The 13,913-nt window shown below is 54.7% G+C and overlaps 1 protein-coding gene across 7 annotated transcripts in view; it reads left to right on the top strand.

Moving 5' to 3' along the window:
• The window catches only part of ACSL6 (acyl-CoA synthetase long-chain family member 6), a 66,189-nt gene that overhangs the window by 6,517 nt on the left and 45,759 nt on the right, over positions 1-13,913 (top strand). For 5 of the 7 annotated variants that reach the window (XM_010863578.1, XM_010863574.1, XM_010863572.1 and 2 more), the window contains one exon: positions 11,388-11,608. In XM_010863578.1, coding sequence (XP_010861880.1) covers positions 11,388-11,608 — 221 coding nt within the window. Of the gene's footprint in view, positions 1-2,122; positions 2,278-4,292; positions 4,410-11,387; positions 11,609-13,913 lie in introns of those variants that run through there. The other 2 variants (XM_010863577.1, XM_010863575.1) reach the window with 2 other exon arrangements.

Genomic DNA, 13,913 nt, shown 5'->3' with positions numbered 1-13,913 from the left:
GGAAGGGGTGGTGCTTCTGGCCATTCTTCTGCATGAAGCCACCTTTACCCCAGGAGGCTGGAGAACGTACCTTCCAGCAGGTGTGTGGGGTGTGCTCTGGGGGACACCACTGACTCACCTGTATCAGCCCCCACTCAACCTGCCGGCTGCCTCCTCCTCAGCCTGGCGCTGCCTGGGGTGGTGCAGAGAAAGGGAAGGCGGCTTTCCTTTGGCCCAGTGGGCTGTTGGGAGGTTTGGGGATGTGTGTCCCTGATCCCCTTGCCACAGGTCAGGCAGCAGGGAAGGCTGTGACCTGTGAAGTCCCCTTTTCCATCTGGATTGAAGTTTCGTTTCTCTTCCTCCCCTATTTCCTTCTTCTCCCCAGTGGGGCAGCCCCATGAACTCTCAGGATTTCTTGGGCGTGGTGTATGATCCCAGCTGACAGCAGGAGGGACCAAGGAGGGTGGATGGTCATCAGAGATGGGTGGTTTCTCTGGGCTAAGAGGCAGACGAGGCCTGTTTGCCTTGGGTTGCAGGACACCTGCGGAACATCCACAAACCCTCCTATCGGTTCAGAATCGGCTCCGAGGTGGTTTTGTCCTAGATTTTCTCTCAGGCTAAATGATCATATGTGTGTTTGAGATCTTGCTGTGTCATTGTTACCTGTTGATGGGAGTCTGTGTAGCACCCATGCTGCATAGCTTACGAGGTTTGTACTGTCCACATAGGTTAGCCTCTGCTGTGGGTCCTGTCTCTAGGTGGATGCCTAGGGTGTGCGCTGTTTTGTATCTGGTTTCTTCATTCGGTGTCATCCACTGCAGAGGAAATCTGCAACCACACGTGGCACACAATGTGGAAGATGAAGGCAGTACTGTGAGTTTTTCAAGTTAAATGACTATCCTTTATTCTGAGATGATGTTCTTCCATCTGTCTTGTAATAAAATATGTTGGGAATCTGGTTGGGGTTTTGTTTTGTTATCGATACATTCCTTTAAAAATACGTAGATAGATACAGATATTTGTGCCATGGTTAATGGACAGCTCCTGGTGACTCTAGGGTGTCAGACAAGCAGCTCTGGAAGTCTGAACAAGGTGGAAGTCTGACCTTGTTGTGGAGCTCTGTGGAAGATGGAGTCCCGGCTCTGGAGCGTGATTGTGCACGCTGGGCTCTAGGTTACGACCCCACCCCCAGCCCAAGGGTGCTTGTGGCAGCAGGCAGGGGTACCCGAGACCCCCATTCTTAAAGGTCTTCTCTGTGCACTGCAAGGGCTCTTGTTTACTGTCACATATTTCTTCCCATTTCTTTCTCCACATTCTGCATCAACTCCATGAGGAAATTACTGAAGTTCTCTCATACCAAAAGGTTGCTTCCTGAGGCCCAGTCATGACTAAGGACATAGTCATGGGCCAATCCCATTTCTTGGCCCTGCCTTCCCTGACCTGACTCAGTGATTTTCTAAGCAGCCACAGGGGCCTTCAGCTCCCTCTGGAGAGCTGGGGGGTTCGGTGAGAATCCAGGTGATGACTCCTCAGTGGGTCAGTGTGAACAACGTCTGTCAGCCTCCCTGGGCCAGCCGGGACCTGGTTTAGCTTTGGTCTGAAAGAGATTTTTGTTTTCTGGTGAGAACAGCCCCAGTCTGGCCAAGTGCCAGAGGCAGTGGTAGGAATACAAACCCTTTCATGTGACAGACCCAAGTAGAGAGGTGCAGGCCTGCCAGCAGCAGGCCCTCCCCTGCTGCAGCTCCTCTGGAGGCAGTGATTTGCATAGTCCCCATTCATCCTGGCCTTGAAAAGGAGGCCTGAGTTCTCAGTCCTCCCTGATCAGCAGTGGGCTGGGCTGCCTTAACTCTGTGGACGCCACCAGCTCTCCCCAGCCAACAACAGGTCTTATTGACTGGAGGGCAGTGGAAGTCAGTAGTCTCTCCGTGGCCCTGAGTCACTCCAGAGGGGACGATTCAGGAGGTGGCAGGGTCCCGCTGACCAGCACACACTTTGTGCTGAATTGAGCGAGATTCAGATTTGTGTTTCCTTGTGCAGTTCTCAAGAGGAACTTGGTCAAAAAATGAGGAAGCCAGAAAATTAAGCTGTTTATCAGAGTCCCAGAAAACTTTAACCAAAAGCAGAACTCCCTTTTCTCTGCTTGTTGTCATTCCTATGAAATAAACCGTGACCCTGGAAACGGTGGGTATAGGCGCCTTGTTGGCTCCTGGCCATGGTAGTGGTCCCTCTGGCTGGGATCTGGAGGCGTGGCTTGCCCGGGACACTCTGGCATCCTCAAACCCTGCGGTGCTAGGTCAGGTGAGCTGGTGGACACCATCGGCCTGTGGCTGATGTATAAGGCACGGGGTGGTATATAGCGCAGATTGTAGTCTTTCTCTCTCGGCAGCCACGTGCCGTCTTCTCAGCCTCAGTGCCTCCTTCCCAGGAGTCTGCGCACATTACAGGCCTCTTTCTGGGATTCTGTTGCCTTCTCAGAACTCTCCTTCCCACCTTGCTCCTAATCTCTTGCTCCCTGTCCCTGACTGAAGATGTGTTTTAGGTTCTGTCTTGTGACTCTCACCCCAAGCAGGATGTCTCCAAGCTGCTCCTGAGTGAACAAGTGGGCAAGCGCATCCATTGCTCTCTTGCTCCCCTCACCTCAGTGACCCCAACCACCTCTTCACAGGACCCTCAACCCGCCTACGAGAAACTTCCCTGGAGCTGGAGGGAGTCACATTGTGTCCCACCTGTAACCCTGGCCCCCGGCGGTTGAGCTCTGACAGCAGGGCAGCATGGCCCTGCCAGGAGCAGCCCACGTTCTCTTTCTGAGCTTGAACCTGTAGGGTTTGCCGTGTGCCCTCACTTGGGGCCAGTGACGAAATGGATCACTGCTCCCAAGGCCAGGGCCCTGGTAGCCCTAACCTGGATGGGCGGGGTGGGGTGGGGAAAATTGGCTTCCTGCATAGTGGGGCCTGGCCAGGGTGTATCCTCTGTCTGTGTAGCACTCATGACCCTCGCCACTTTCCCTGTCTGCCGCCCCCCCCGGAATTGGTGTGGAAGGAAGGATGGTGAGGCCCGAGCCTCACGCACCCTGTTAGTCCTGTCAGGTCCCCTGGAAATACTGCTAAAGGGAACATTGCCATTGTCTTAACATCTGCTGCCCCTCTTTATTTTGAGAATTTTTGTCCGGCCTAATTCGTGGTAAGGACAACTTTTATCTCAGAGCTTGTAAAAGACACTGTGTTTCTCTTTGCTCCTCTGCGCTCAAGGCTATTTGTATTTTTAAGTGTCTGATTAAGTATTGTTTGAGCCTGGCTTCCTGGTGTGGCTGTCAGGAATGCGGGCCCATGTTCCCTGACCAGGGCTTAGGGTGAGTGAGATTCCTGAGAGGTGCTGGGCTGAGGATGGGGGGCAGAGCATGATGTGGGCTGCCTCCAAGTGAACTGTTGAAGGGAAGCCTTTCCGAGGCAGGTTCAGGCTATTGAGACGGGCCCTGGGCAGCGGTCGGGCACAGCCAACCTTTCGTTAGGCCTTTCTACATCAGGAGTCTGAGTTAAACCTTCAGAACTACACTCAGGCTCCTCAGGGAGGTTCGGCCGGTGAGCCACTCTGTAACCCAGCAACCCTGAATCCTGCGCCTGTCTCTCACGGGGGAATGTGCAGTGGGCCTCACGTAGCAATTCCCAGCTTGGGGAGGCCCTCGGCCCTGTGTCTGACCCAGTCGTCTGTGGTCCTGTGAGTCTAATTAAAACCCAGGAGGAAGGCGGCCCCTCTCTCAGCACAGAGCTTGATGCCTTTGTGGACGGGGAGGGTGCCGGGCTGAGGGAGAGTTGTTGTGTCTTCGTCTTAACAGACCAGGCCACCCAGCTGGGATGGTGAGGTCTGTGCTTCTCTTGACCTGGCTCCTGGGCCACGTGCTTCCTGGGGCAGCACTGCTGGGCCAGGACTCCCCGCCTCTGGCACCCTGTGTGATTTTCTGTCAGCCAGGACCTGGGTTACGTCCACTGAATTTTCTGCCCCAGAAGCTACCCTGAGAAGCATCGAAGGAGGCTTTCACCTTAAAGATATCTCTGAAAATGTGCATAGATAAGTAAGGGTCCCCCCAGGAAAAAAGAGTAAAGGGCTTTGGGGGCTGAGGGTGGGTCCTCAGGCATTTGTACATTTTAGAGCTCCCTCCAGGTGGGGTTGCCAGAGGCTGGGGCCTGGGAGCCCAAACAGACTTGTGCCAGGTTCCAGGTAAGGGCTGCTGAGGCAGGAAGCTCTCCAAGCAGCCCTCCCCCAACGGTGGGGCTAGCAGGGCAGGGAAGGTGTTGCAAGGCCCTCAGGCACTAGAGTTTCCAGGCAGGCTGAGCGCATAGCTCTCAAGAGGGAGCTCAGAGTGCTGTGCTGCGACCTCAGGAGGTGGACGGTGTTGGGAAGGCCCTGTTCTGGGAAATTCGGAAGCACCGAGTGTGAGTAGGGCTTGAGGGTGGTGCGGTGGATCCTCTGGGCCAGACCGGCCTTTTACTCTCCGGCAGTGGCCCTGTCACATCCTGGCTTGGGAAGGAAGAGTGAAAAAAGGCTGTAGCTGATCCCCACCCCCACTCCTTCCCCTGTGAAGAAAACTTGCAGGATTGAGGCCCTGCCCGTCCTGGGACTTCGCTGTCCCCGGCTGCCTGCCAGAGGCGTTGAGGGAGTTTCGGGGCTCAGCTTTGGTTTCAGCAGGCCAAGGTGTGGCTTCTGGCTCCAGGGTGGCCACCCCCACATCCTCTGCCCCCTGTCCCCCACCAGCAAAGTGGGAAAGCATCTCAGGGCAGGCCTTGAGAAGGGGCTGGTGTGCTGCTGTGCTGGGGTCTCGTGGGGAAGCTCAGCCATTATCTTTTACTTGCTGATACTGGTATTTGGTCTGGAGTGTCCCCACTGCCCAGAACGTCTCTAAGCAAATATTTTTTCTGGGACTGTGCCTAATCTCTTTCCCGTCCCCCAAGTAGACTGGGTGTGACCTGGTGGGGGCGGAGGCAGCCCCTGGAAGGAGCTGGAGGAGATTCCTGGGCCATGGTGCAGGCTTCCCTCTGCCAGGAGATCTGGCATCCCCTCCCCCACTTCCACTGTTTCCCACCACCCCCACCGCCCATGCTGCCTGCAGGCTGAGGGCCTGGCCACAGATAGATGTGTAAGAAGACTTTGTCCTTAAGCAACCCTTCTGACAAACCTCTCTCTAGAACTGAAGACAGGGTGGAGGTGGGGAGAAGCAGAGAGGGGTATAATCTGAGGCTCTTTGCAACCTGGCAGAGTAGGGGTTAAGGCTGGGTTGCTTGCCTCTGAGCTGATCTGAGCCAGTGCTGCCCTGCATGCAGATTGGGGGTGGGGGGCAGCGGGGGCCTTGAGGGGCCATCAGCTCCCCATAGAGCTGTTCTGCACCCCGTCCCCTACCAGACCCACTGCCACAGCTGCCGGGGAGCCTCTGCCACCACTCCTAGAGCTCCCACCACCAGCTGGCTTCTCAGAGCAGGTATTTGTTGCCATCAGCTGTCCCCAGGAGGGCAGACTTGGGGCAGGGCCTTCACCACTTTTGTGTTTTGATTAAGATGTGGTAAGTGCTCCCCAAGCCCCACATACCCTTTATAAAAGGAGACTGGTCCTGGTGGGACCAGCTCACTGCCTGCCCAGTGCCAGGAGCCTGCTGGAAAGGTAGGGTGTGAACGCATGTCATTCTGCAGGTTGTCTTTGAGCCCTTTTGGCTGGCAGAGACAGAGTAATTGCTTGAGCTAACTTCTGTCTATTGACTATTTCCCTTTCGGTGCGCCTGGCACTATAGTCTCTGTCCACGAGATTTTTTTGAGATGAGGCACAGGGGTAAAGTGACTTGTCTGAGGTCATACAGCTATCAGTATGAGTCAGGACTTGGACCCAGTCAGTCCAGCACCAGAACTCTCCTATGGGCCTTTTCCCTGGCTTGTTTGCAGGAGCCCTGGACCCTAGGAATTTATAATTTTATTTCAGAGTCCTTCACTGGGAGTTAAGGAAGTCCTTTAATGATCTACTGGCTTGCCTTGTGCGTCCCCATTTCTGAAGCCCTCAGAGGTTTGCACGGACCACCCCCGCCCCCCACCTGCCTCCAGGCAGATATAGAGGGAAGCCAATGTGTTTCTAAGGGGAAGGAAGAATCTGAGGATCGTGGAGGGTCTCAGTACCAGGGTGCTGACTTCGAAGTTTTGTCCTCAGGTAGGAGGGAGCCAGGTAAAGCTTTTGAGCAGTGGCACAATTTGGTCATGGTTGTGTGTCAGGAACATAACTCTGGTGTCGGTGTAAACACTGCACTGAGCAGGGTAGCCTGTGGGGAGACTGGTGTGGGAGTCTGGACGGCACTCGGTGATGGCTGGACCAGACCAGGCCGGGGGGAGGGAGAGGGGTAGCAGGGTGGGAAGGAGTGGTCAGATTTAGGAGATGTTTAGGAAGTAGTCCTGACAGAGCCATCTTGCCAGATCGTGAAAATCTAGAGTGCTGGGGTGGGGTTAGGAACCTGGACCAGCAGAGGGCTCTTGGAGGGGAGCCATGGATTTGGGGGCCATCTGCACTGGAAATGGGCCCTGGGGCTCTGCCTCTGCCACCTTGAAGTCAGAATGCTTCCGACCAGGGTCCCCTTCCTCCTGCTCTCTCTCTTTCCTGGGTTTTAACAGCTGTGCCTCTCATTCCCCACCATCCATGGGGGTGAGGAGGGGCCTGGTGCCACCACTTGGTGTTCTGAACTGGAGAAGGAGGCATGGTATATGCGGAAGGAGAGGAGGCTAGTTAATGCTGAGGGCTGGGAACCCTTGCCAGGTGAATATTTACAAACACAGCTGCTCTCTTGGCAACACTAGCACCACTGCTGATTCCCTTAGCTGCTGTCCCCCTCCCCCACGCCCCCTACCCATGCCCAATGCTGCTGCAACCACGAGAGCCTCCTGGGGACAGGGAATGAAACACCAATGGCTCAGACCCCAGGGACCACCAAGCGCTACACCAACTTGACAGAGAAGGAGCAGAGGTCAGAAGAGCCCAAGGCCATGTTAAGTAATGAGATGAGACCAGACTCCCAGGCCCCGCCTCAAGCCAAAAGCCTGGTGACACAGGCTGGCTCTGAGGTCCATGTCCTTAGAGGACCTGAATTTGCAGCTCTCCCCTCTGGTGGGTCCTGATCTGAAGCATTCTCAGGGCATGTGAAAGCACCCCTGACTGTCTGAGGTTGGTGAGCTGGCAGGAATAACACCCTCTGGTCGCTGCCCAGCCAAGGGGCACAGGCCCAGCCTTAGCACTGTAGGACCTGCAGTCACTTGAATTGCCTCCTTAGGGTGGGCACCTGAGTAGGAGCCTGGGGAGGAGTGAGTGGTCAAGCCCTTTTCCCACCACCCTGCAGCATCCCAGGCAAGTGGGCTTCCTGGAAGGGAACCCAACCGTGGGAAAATGGCAAGTTCGTAATGTGAGGCCAAGAGGGAGCCCACCTATAGTGTGTGCATGGTGAGGTGCAAGTGGCTGGCCTGGCTGTCTTGTTCCCTGCTTACAGGCTCTGGTGGCCATGTGCTGCCCACTGCCCACCCCCCGACCTGGGCTTGGACTCTTCTGACCAGGTCTGAAGCTGATTTTCTGTGGTTTGCATGCTAAGTCACTTCAGTTGTGTCTGACTGTTTGTGATTCTGTGGACTTCAGCCTATCAGGCTCCTCTGTCCATGGGATTCTCCAGGCAAGAATACTGGAGTGGGTTGCCATGCCCTCCTCCAGGGGATCTTCCCAACCCAGGGACTGAAGCCACATCTCTTACATCTGCCTGCATTGGCAGGCGGATTCTTTTCTGCAGTACCTCCTGGGAAGTTCTGTCTGTGGGTTTAGCACTGTCGCAAAGGAGAGCACGGGTTGTGGATGTGGATGGCACAGCGTAGGCAAGCGTTGGGGTGGCAGTGCAAAGCAAGGCAGTGGTTTAGAGGCTGTGGTCATCTGGGGCTCAGGTCCTGGCTCCCCTGCTCTCTTGCTGCACCTGTGAATGGCAGGTAACTTCTTCGGTGGAGTCTCTGTGTCTCCACCTCATAAGGAGTCATGAGGACTGAGTGGTGCAGTGTGGAGGCATGGACTCCCAGGTATACCAACATTTCAGGGAGTTTACGCAGGTTCTGTTCTTCCCTCTCCTGGGGCCTGTGGTGCTTTGGTGATGACTGAAAGGTCGGCACATCTGGGAAACCAGCCTCAGACTTGTGGCCCTGGACCTCGTACAAAGGTTCATGGGCTCCAGACTTCTTTCCTGGGTGTAATATTTAGTTTGCTAAGTGCTCCGTGGTCTCCCTCAGCTCCAGCCTTTACATATTTGTTTCCCTCTGCTTGGGACATCTTTCCTCTTTATCCTTCAGTCTCGGCATCACTGCTACTTCCTGCAGGAAGTCTGCCCTGACTCTCTGGACCTGAGTTGGGCATCTTTTCTGGTGCCCTATGTCTGATCACAGCCCAAATTGCCTTCACAGCACAGTCCATTCCCTTTTGGATCTCCCTGATGAGACTGCGGGCAGGCCCACATCTGGCTTGGCCCTGTGCCCAGCACTGAACTAGATCAGAGTGGGGCCATATGAGGGTCTGCTAGGTGAGTGGGTGGGTAGATGGGTAAGTGAATGGATGGCTTAGTCATTCTTTTCTGTGCTCTTGTGACAGTCCCAGCATTGCAACCAATGCCCACGTTTGGCTGCAGCCTGGGGCCTGCAAGGAACTGCCAAGGGCCAGGGACTGGTGGTAGTAAAGCATGTGTGTGTGTTAGTTGCTTAGTCGTATCTGACTCTTTGCAACCCCATAGACTGTAGCCCACCAGTCCCCTCTGTCCATGGGATTCTCTAGGCAAGAACACTTGAGGTAGTAAGGCATACTTCCAGGGTTTTCTCTGAAATTTTTGGGACTGCATAGTTGAGCCCCAGGGCTGGACAGGGACTTCTTGAGCCTTGGCTTCCCAGCCTATGGAGTCAGTTGAGTCTGCTATAGGAAACATCATTCAGCTCTCAGAGCTCACCCAAGGAGCTAGCGGGCTTATCTAGATTTTCCACTATGTAGTGAGTCATTTTTTATCTGATGGGCCTGGCTGTAACTTAGTCTCTTATTTGCAGCTTAAGGAAGTAAATATCCCAAGAAAGCCAACTGGCCTCCTGCCCAGGGTCCTCCCCAGAGCAGTTTTCCTTAGTGGATTTACCTTGGTCCGTAGCCTGACCTCTGCTTTGCTGATGCAGAACCTTAATTTCTCCAGTTTGCCAGAAGTTATTTGTTCCTGTGGGGCGGCTCCAAAACTGATCCAGCTCAAGCAGGCTGCTGGTAAAACTGGATTTCTGGCTCAGGGACTCAGTGAGGATGCTCTGGCTAGTTGGGGGCTCGCTTCTCTCACCCAGACCCTGTGTGTGGTTGATGAGTATAACCTGGGCTCACACAGCCTGCCGTGCCATCCGTAGAGCATAAACCCCCGAGGGTCCGCGTACCTGGTTTCAGACACGTGTGTCCAGTGTATTTCGGCCTGGGCTGAACAGCCTCCTTGTTCTGACAAGCACACCGCTGCCATCTCTTTAGTCCCATCATGCCTCTAGCTACACCACACCCAGGATGAGGAGCTTTACATGCATGAGTGATACTGTCCCCATTTTAAAGATGGGGAAGGAGAGGTCCAGAGAAGTGAGGTGTGCTCAACCTAGAGTAGCTCACAAGTGAAGGAGAAGGGACTTGAACTCTGGAGCTTTGCCCACTTCCTCTGCAGTGAGTGCAGAGCATTGACCTCATCTTTGGTATGGTGATGTTTAGCACAGATGCCATTTATTGGAATTTCAGCAGCTCTCTCCTCTCCTAAGGGTCAAGCATTTGCTATTTGGCTCATATCCTGTGGGTGCAGAGTAGCTGTTGTTGGCCTTTCTCATTCTTTCCCAAGAAGGGAAACAACAGTCATGCATCCAGAGATGGGGGTGAAGGACCAGCACATGGCAGCCAGGAGCCCACACAACCCTCACTGAGCTGGCAGACCCATAGGTGTCATACAGCCCTCCTAGCTTTGGGCCCCCCAGATGGGCAGTGACACCAAGAAGGCCCCTGTGGGGGTAGAGCGTCCAACACCTGGCCCACCCTTGCTGCCTTCCTCAGGCCTGGGCGAAGTGCAGACCCCTGAGCCCAGCTAGCCATGTGCGTGTCTTGCCAGCATTACTTCACTTAGCAGTTAACAGGAGGGCCTGGTAGCACTTGGGGGCTTCCGTTTTTGAACCAAATTAAGCCCCCAGTGCTTGTTACAGAAAAGCCCCCACTGGCCACCCTAGGGCATCCTCCTTGTGCCCCTAGTAGGCCCACGGTGCCCACTTGGACTGCATGCTTTATCCCATCAGGGCACCCTGACCCCACGTGCAGCGTCACGAGGGATGCTTGTGGTCCCTAGGAGGGACCCAGCACGTTGCTGAGCCCCTTCTCTCTGAGCCTTCATTCCTTTTCCTTCCCACCAGCTTAACTCTCGCTCCTCCTCTGTTGCCTCCTCTTTCCTCTGAACATTAGCAGATGGGATCCCAGGGAGCACAGCACAGGGCCGTTGTTAATGGTGGGCCACCTCTTCCTCCCGCCATTGGCTTCTTGGTCTGTGGTGGTGCGGAGCCACAGTGCATAGTGGTCAGCAGTCTGGGGCAGGAGAGCCGGGTCCGCACCTCAGCCTGGCTGCTCTTGGGAGCGCTGCCGTTCTTCAGAAAGTTGGCCCCAGTATCACCTCTGCCCCTGGCAGGCCTTTGCTTATAAATTCTCTTCGAGGAAAGCCCCCTGGTGGGCTGAGGGGACTCTGCTGCATGTCATGCACTGAACCCTCGCCTTCTGCTTCGCTACCCTCACATCTGTCAGGGCTGGTCTGTGGGCCTTGCCCCCTTGCCTTCTCTGTGTCCCTTAGGGTGACAGCCGGCTGCTGGCGGCTTTGAGGTGGCATGAAAGGCGTCTACGTCCCTTCACCCCCACTCATCCTGGGCACAGTGCCAGGCACATCTGCTGCCCCTCCATCCAGTCCACACTGCGAGAGCAAGGATAAGCAAGATGCTGTGACGACACAGGGGAGGCAGTACACCCAGATGCTAGGGCTCTGGAGGCATTAACTCCAGAGCTGTCAGAGCACGCTCTACCCCTGGGAGATGCGGAAGCACATGTCAGGCATGGCCCAGGGCCCGAGCATATGTTTCTCAGGAGAACTGGGCCGGATGTCCCACTGTCTGGAATGGCTGCTAAGGGCTCTCTGGCCTGTCACCGGGAAGGGCCCTTCCTAGCATCTAGCTCCTAGTATATGCTGTGCTGCTCCAGGAGACTGTACATCTCACCTTGCTTGGGGCCCGGCCAGAATCAGTGTGTGGCTTCTGACTCAAGTGGGAGAGAGGCCCCAGACCACCCCTCCCTTGCCTTCTGCCAGGCCGCCTCCCTCACCTGCCTCTCGTTCCCCACAGAGTTCTTCCTCTCGCTTCTGGAGAAGATGCAGACTCAGGAGATCCTGAGGATGCTGCGGCTGCCCGAGCTGGCCGACTTGGGCCAGTTTTTCCGCAGCCTCTCAGCCACCACCCTCGTGAGTATGGGTGCACTAGCCGCCATCCTCGCCTACTGGTTCACTCACCGACCGAAGGCCTTAAAGCCACCGTGCAATCTCCTGATGCAGTCAGAGGAGGTGGAGGTGAGCAGCGTGTGAGCAGCTGGGCTGTGGGAAGTAGTGGGCAGGGGACAGGCATCTTGAAGGTAGAACCCAGACTTGTGGCTTATTTGGCCTCAGATGGCCCAGAGAACCTTGGTTTCTTCCCTGGGCAGCCAGCCAGGAAGCTCTGAAGCGGCCCTGGACGGGCTCTCCTACCAGATGCACCTTCTGCCTCTCCCAGTAGCTGAAACCCGGCCAGAGACTGACCTTGCCCTTGCCCTGGGCCTCTGGTTTACCTGCTTCTCGGGGAGGGGGCCTTGGCTTATGGTGGCCTCAGTAGAAGGTCTAAGCATGTTCTCAAGGGGGTGCTGGGTAAATTTCCTCCCAGATTCTCCCTGTGCCCGACCCTGGTCTGGAGCTGGGACCCAGAGGGGCCCAACCGCAGGGCCCTGCCCTTCCAGAGCACACAACTCACAGGCAGAGCCGCTGAGGGAAGAAGGGATGGCAGCCCGGCCTGGACAAGGGGTTCCAGGCTCAGTCTAGAAGGACCTGTAAGATTTGTTTCCTACGTTTATGGAATTTATTTTGCCTTTTAAAAACCTTTGAAAGTAAAAGTATTAGTCACTCAGTTGTATTTGACTCATTGCGACTATGGACTGTAGCCCTCCAGGCTCCTTTGTCCATGGGATTCTCCAGGCAAGAATACTGGAGTGGGTTGCTAGGCTCTCCTCCAGAGAATCTTCTTTTACTTATTTTGAATAGTTAGTGTACAGTTCAAAAGCAGCCAAAGGACATAGACTGATAAGCTTCCACCTTTTTCCCTTTGCCTCCCAGTTCTCTTCACCTGAGCATTGTGTTAGCTGTTTTCCACAAGCAAACGTATAGACATCTGCCCATGATTTAAAATGATAATACACCACGTACACCATGCAACTCCTTGCTTTTGCTCTTGGCGGTGTATCTTGTAGGTACCGATCATAAGCATGACAGAGTTTTGTCTGGTGGGAGAGGGCACAGGCCGAGATAGGAGTGGGACCTTTAGAGCATTTTTCCAGAAAATGCTTTGGAAATGTGTGCAGAGGTGCAGGTGTGTGACTACGACCTGGTGGTTTTGGGAAGTGGCGATTCATGTGGTGTGGCTGGGAGGTGGAGAAGGGCTGTGGGTGTATATAACTTAGTTGCCTGTGGTGACCAGCAGCTCTGGATTCGCAGCCCAGCCGTGCCTCTTACTAGCCTTGTGGTCCTTGGCAGTTTTTTTTTTTTTTTAATAAACTCTCTGAGCCTCAGTTTCCTCATGTGTGAAGTGGGCAATAAAAAGAGAACCTGCCTCCTAAAGTTATTTTAAGGATTTGGTGAGATGATGCAGAGGAAGCACTAAGATGAATTAACTCACCTGGAGAGGCCAGCAAGGAAGCCCCATGAACTGGAGAGGGACTCTCGGAGTGGACAGCCTGGATCTATTTGGGGTTTTCAGTAGTAGGAGAGACAGGGCCATTTTTGCTGTGACTTTGCAGGGGCCATGTGTGGGGAGGCACCTGGGGCTTCTGGGCTTAGAGGTGACAGTGATCTGGATTTGGTCAGGTTGAGGGTCAGAGAGCGAGTCCCTCGTGGGTCTGGTGGGGAGGACAGGTCATGGGCACAGCCAAGGCCTCTCTTCCTGGGAGGGTGGTGCCCTCCCTTGCCTCATCGTCCAGTAGTGCAGGAATCCGGAGAGACTGTAGTGAAGGAGGCGAGGAGAGAGTGGTAGGAGGTGAGATGAGAGAGGTAAGAGGGATCCAGATCATAGAGGGCCTGGTAGCATTTACTCCTGTGTGCTACCTGGTGGGGAACGATTCAGATCATGTCTCTTCAGTTCAGTTCAGTTCAGTTCAGTCGCTCAGTCATGTCCGACTCTTTGCGACCCCATGAATCGAAGCACGCCAGGCCTCCCTGTCCATCACCAACTCCCGGAGTTCACTCAGACTCACGTCCATCGAGTCAGTGGTGCCATCCAGCCATCTCATCCTCTGTCCCCTTCTCCTCTTGCCCCCAATCCCTCCCAGCATCAAAATCTTTTCCAATGAGTCAACTCTTCGCATGAGGTGGCCAAAGTACTGGAGTTTCAGCTTTAGCATCATTGCTTCCAAAGACATCCCAGGGCTGATCTCCTTCAGAATGGACTGGTTGGATCTCCTTGCAGTCCAAGGGACTCTCAAGAGTCTTCTCCAACACCACAGTTCAAAAGCATCAATTCTTCGGTGCTCAGCTTTCTTCACAGTCCAACTCTCACATCCATACATGACCACTGGAAGAACCATAGCTTTGACTAGACAGACCTTTGTTGGCAAAGTAATATCTCTGCTTTTGA

The sequence above is a fragment of the Bison bison genome, unplaced genomic scaffold (genome assembly GCF_000754665.1).
Source record: "Bison bison bison isolate TAMUID 2011002044 unplaced genomic scaffold, Bison_UMD1.0 scf7180017864492, whole genome shotgun sequence".
Lineage (NCBI taxonomy): Eukaryota > Metazoa > Chordata > Mammalia > Artiodactyla > Bovidae > Bison > Bison bison.
Note: the sequence above shows the minus strand (reverse complement) of the source record. Positions and strands in the feature narration are given on the sequence as shown.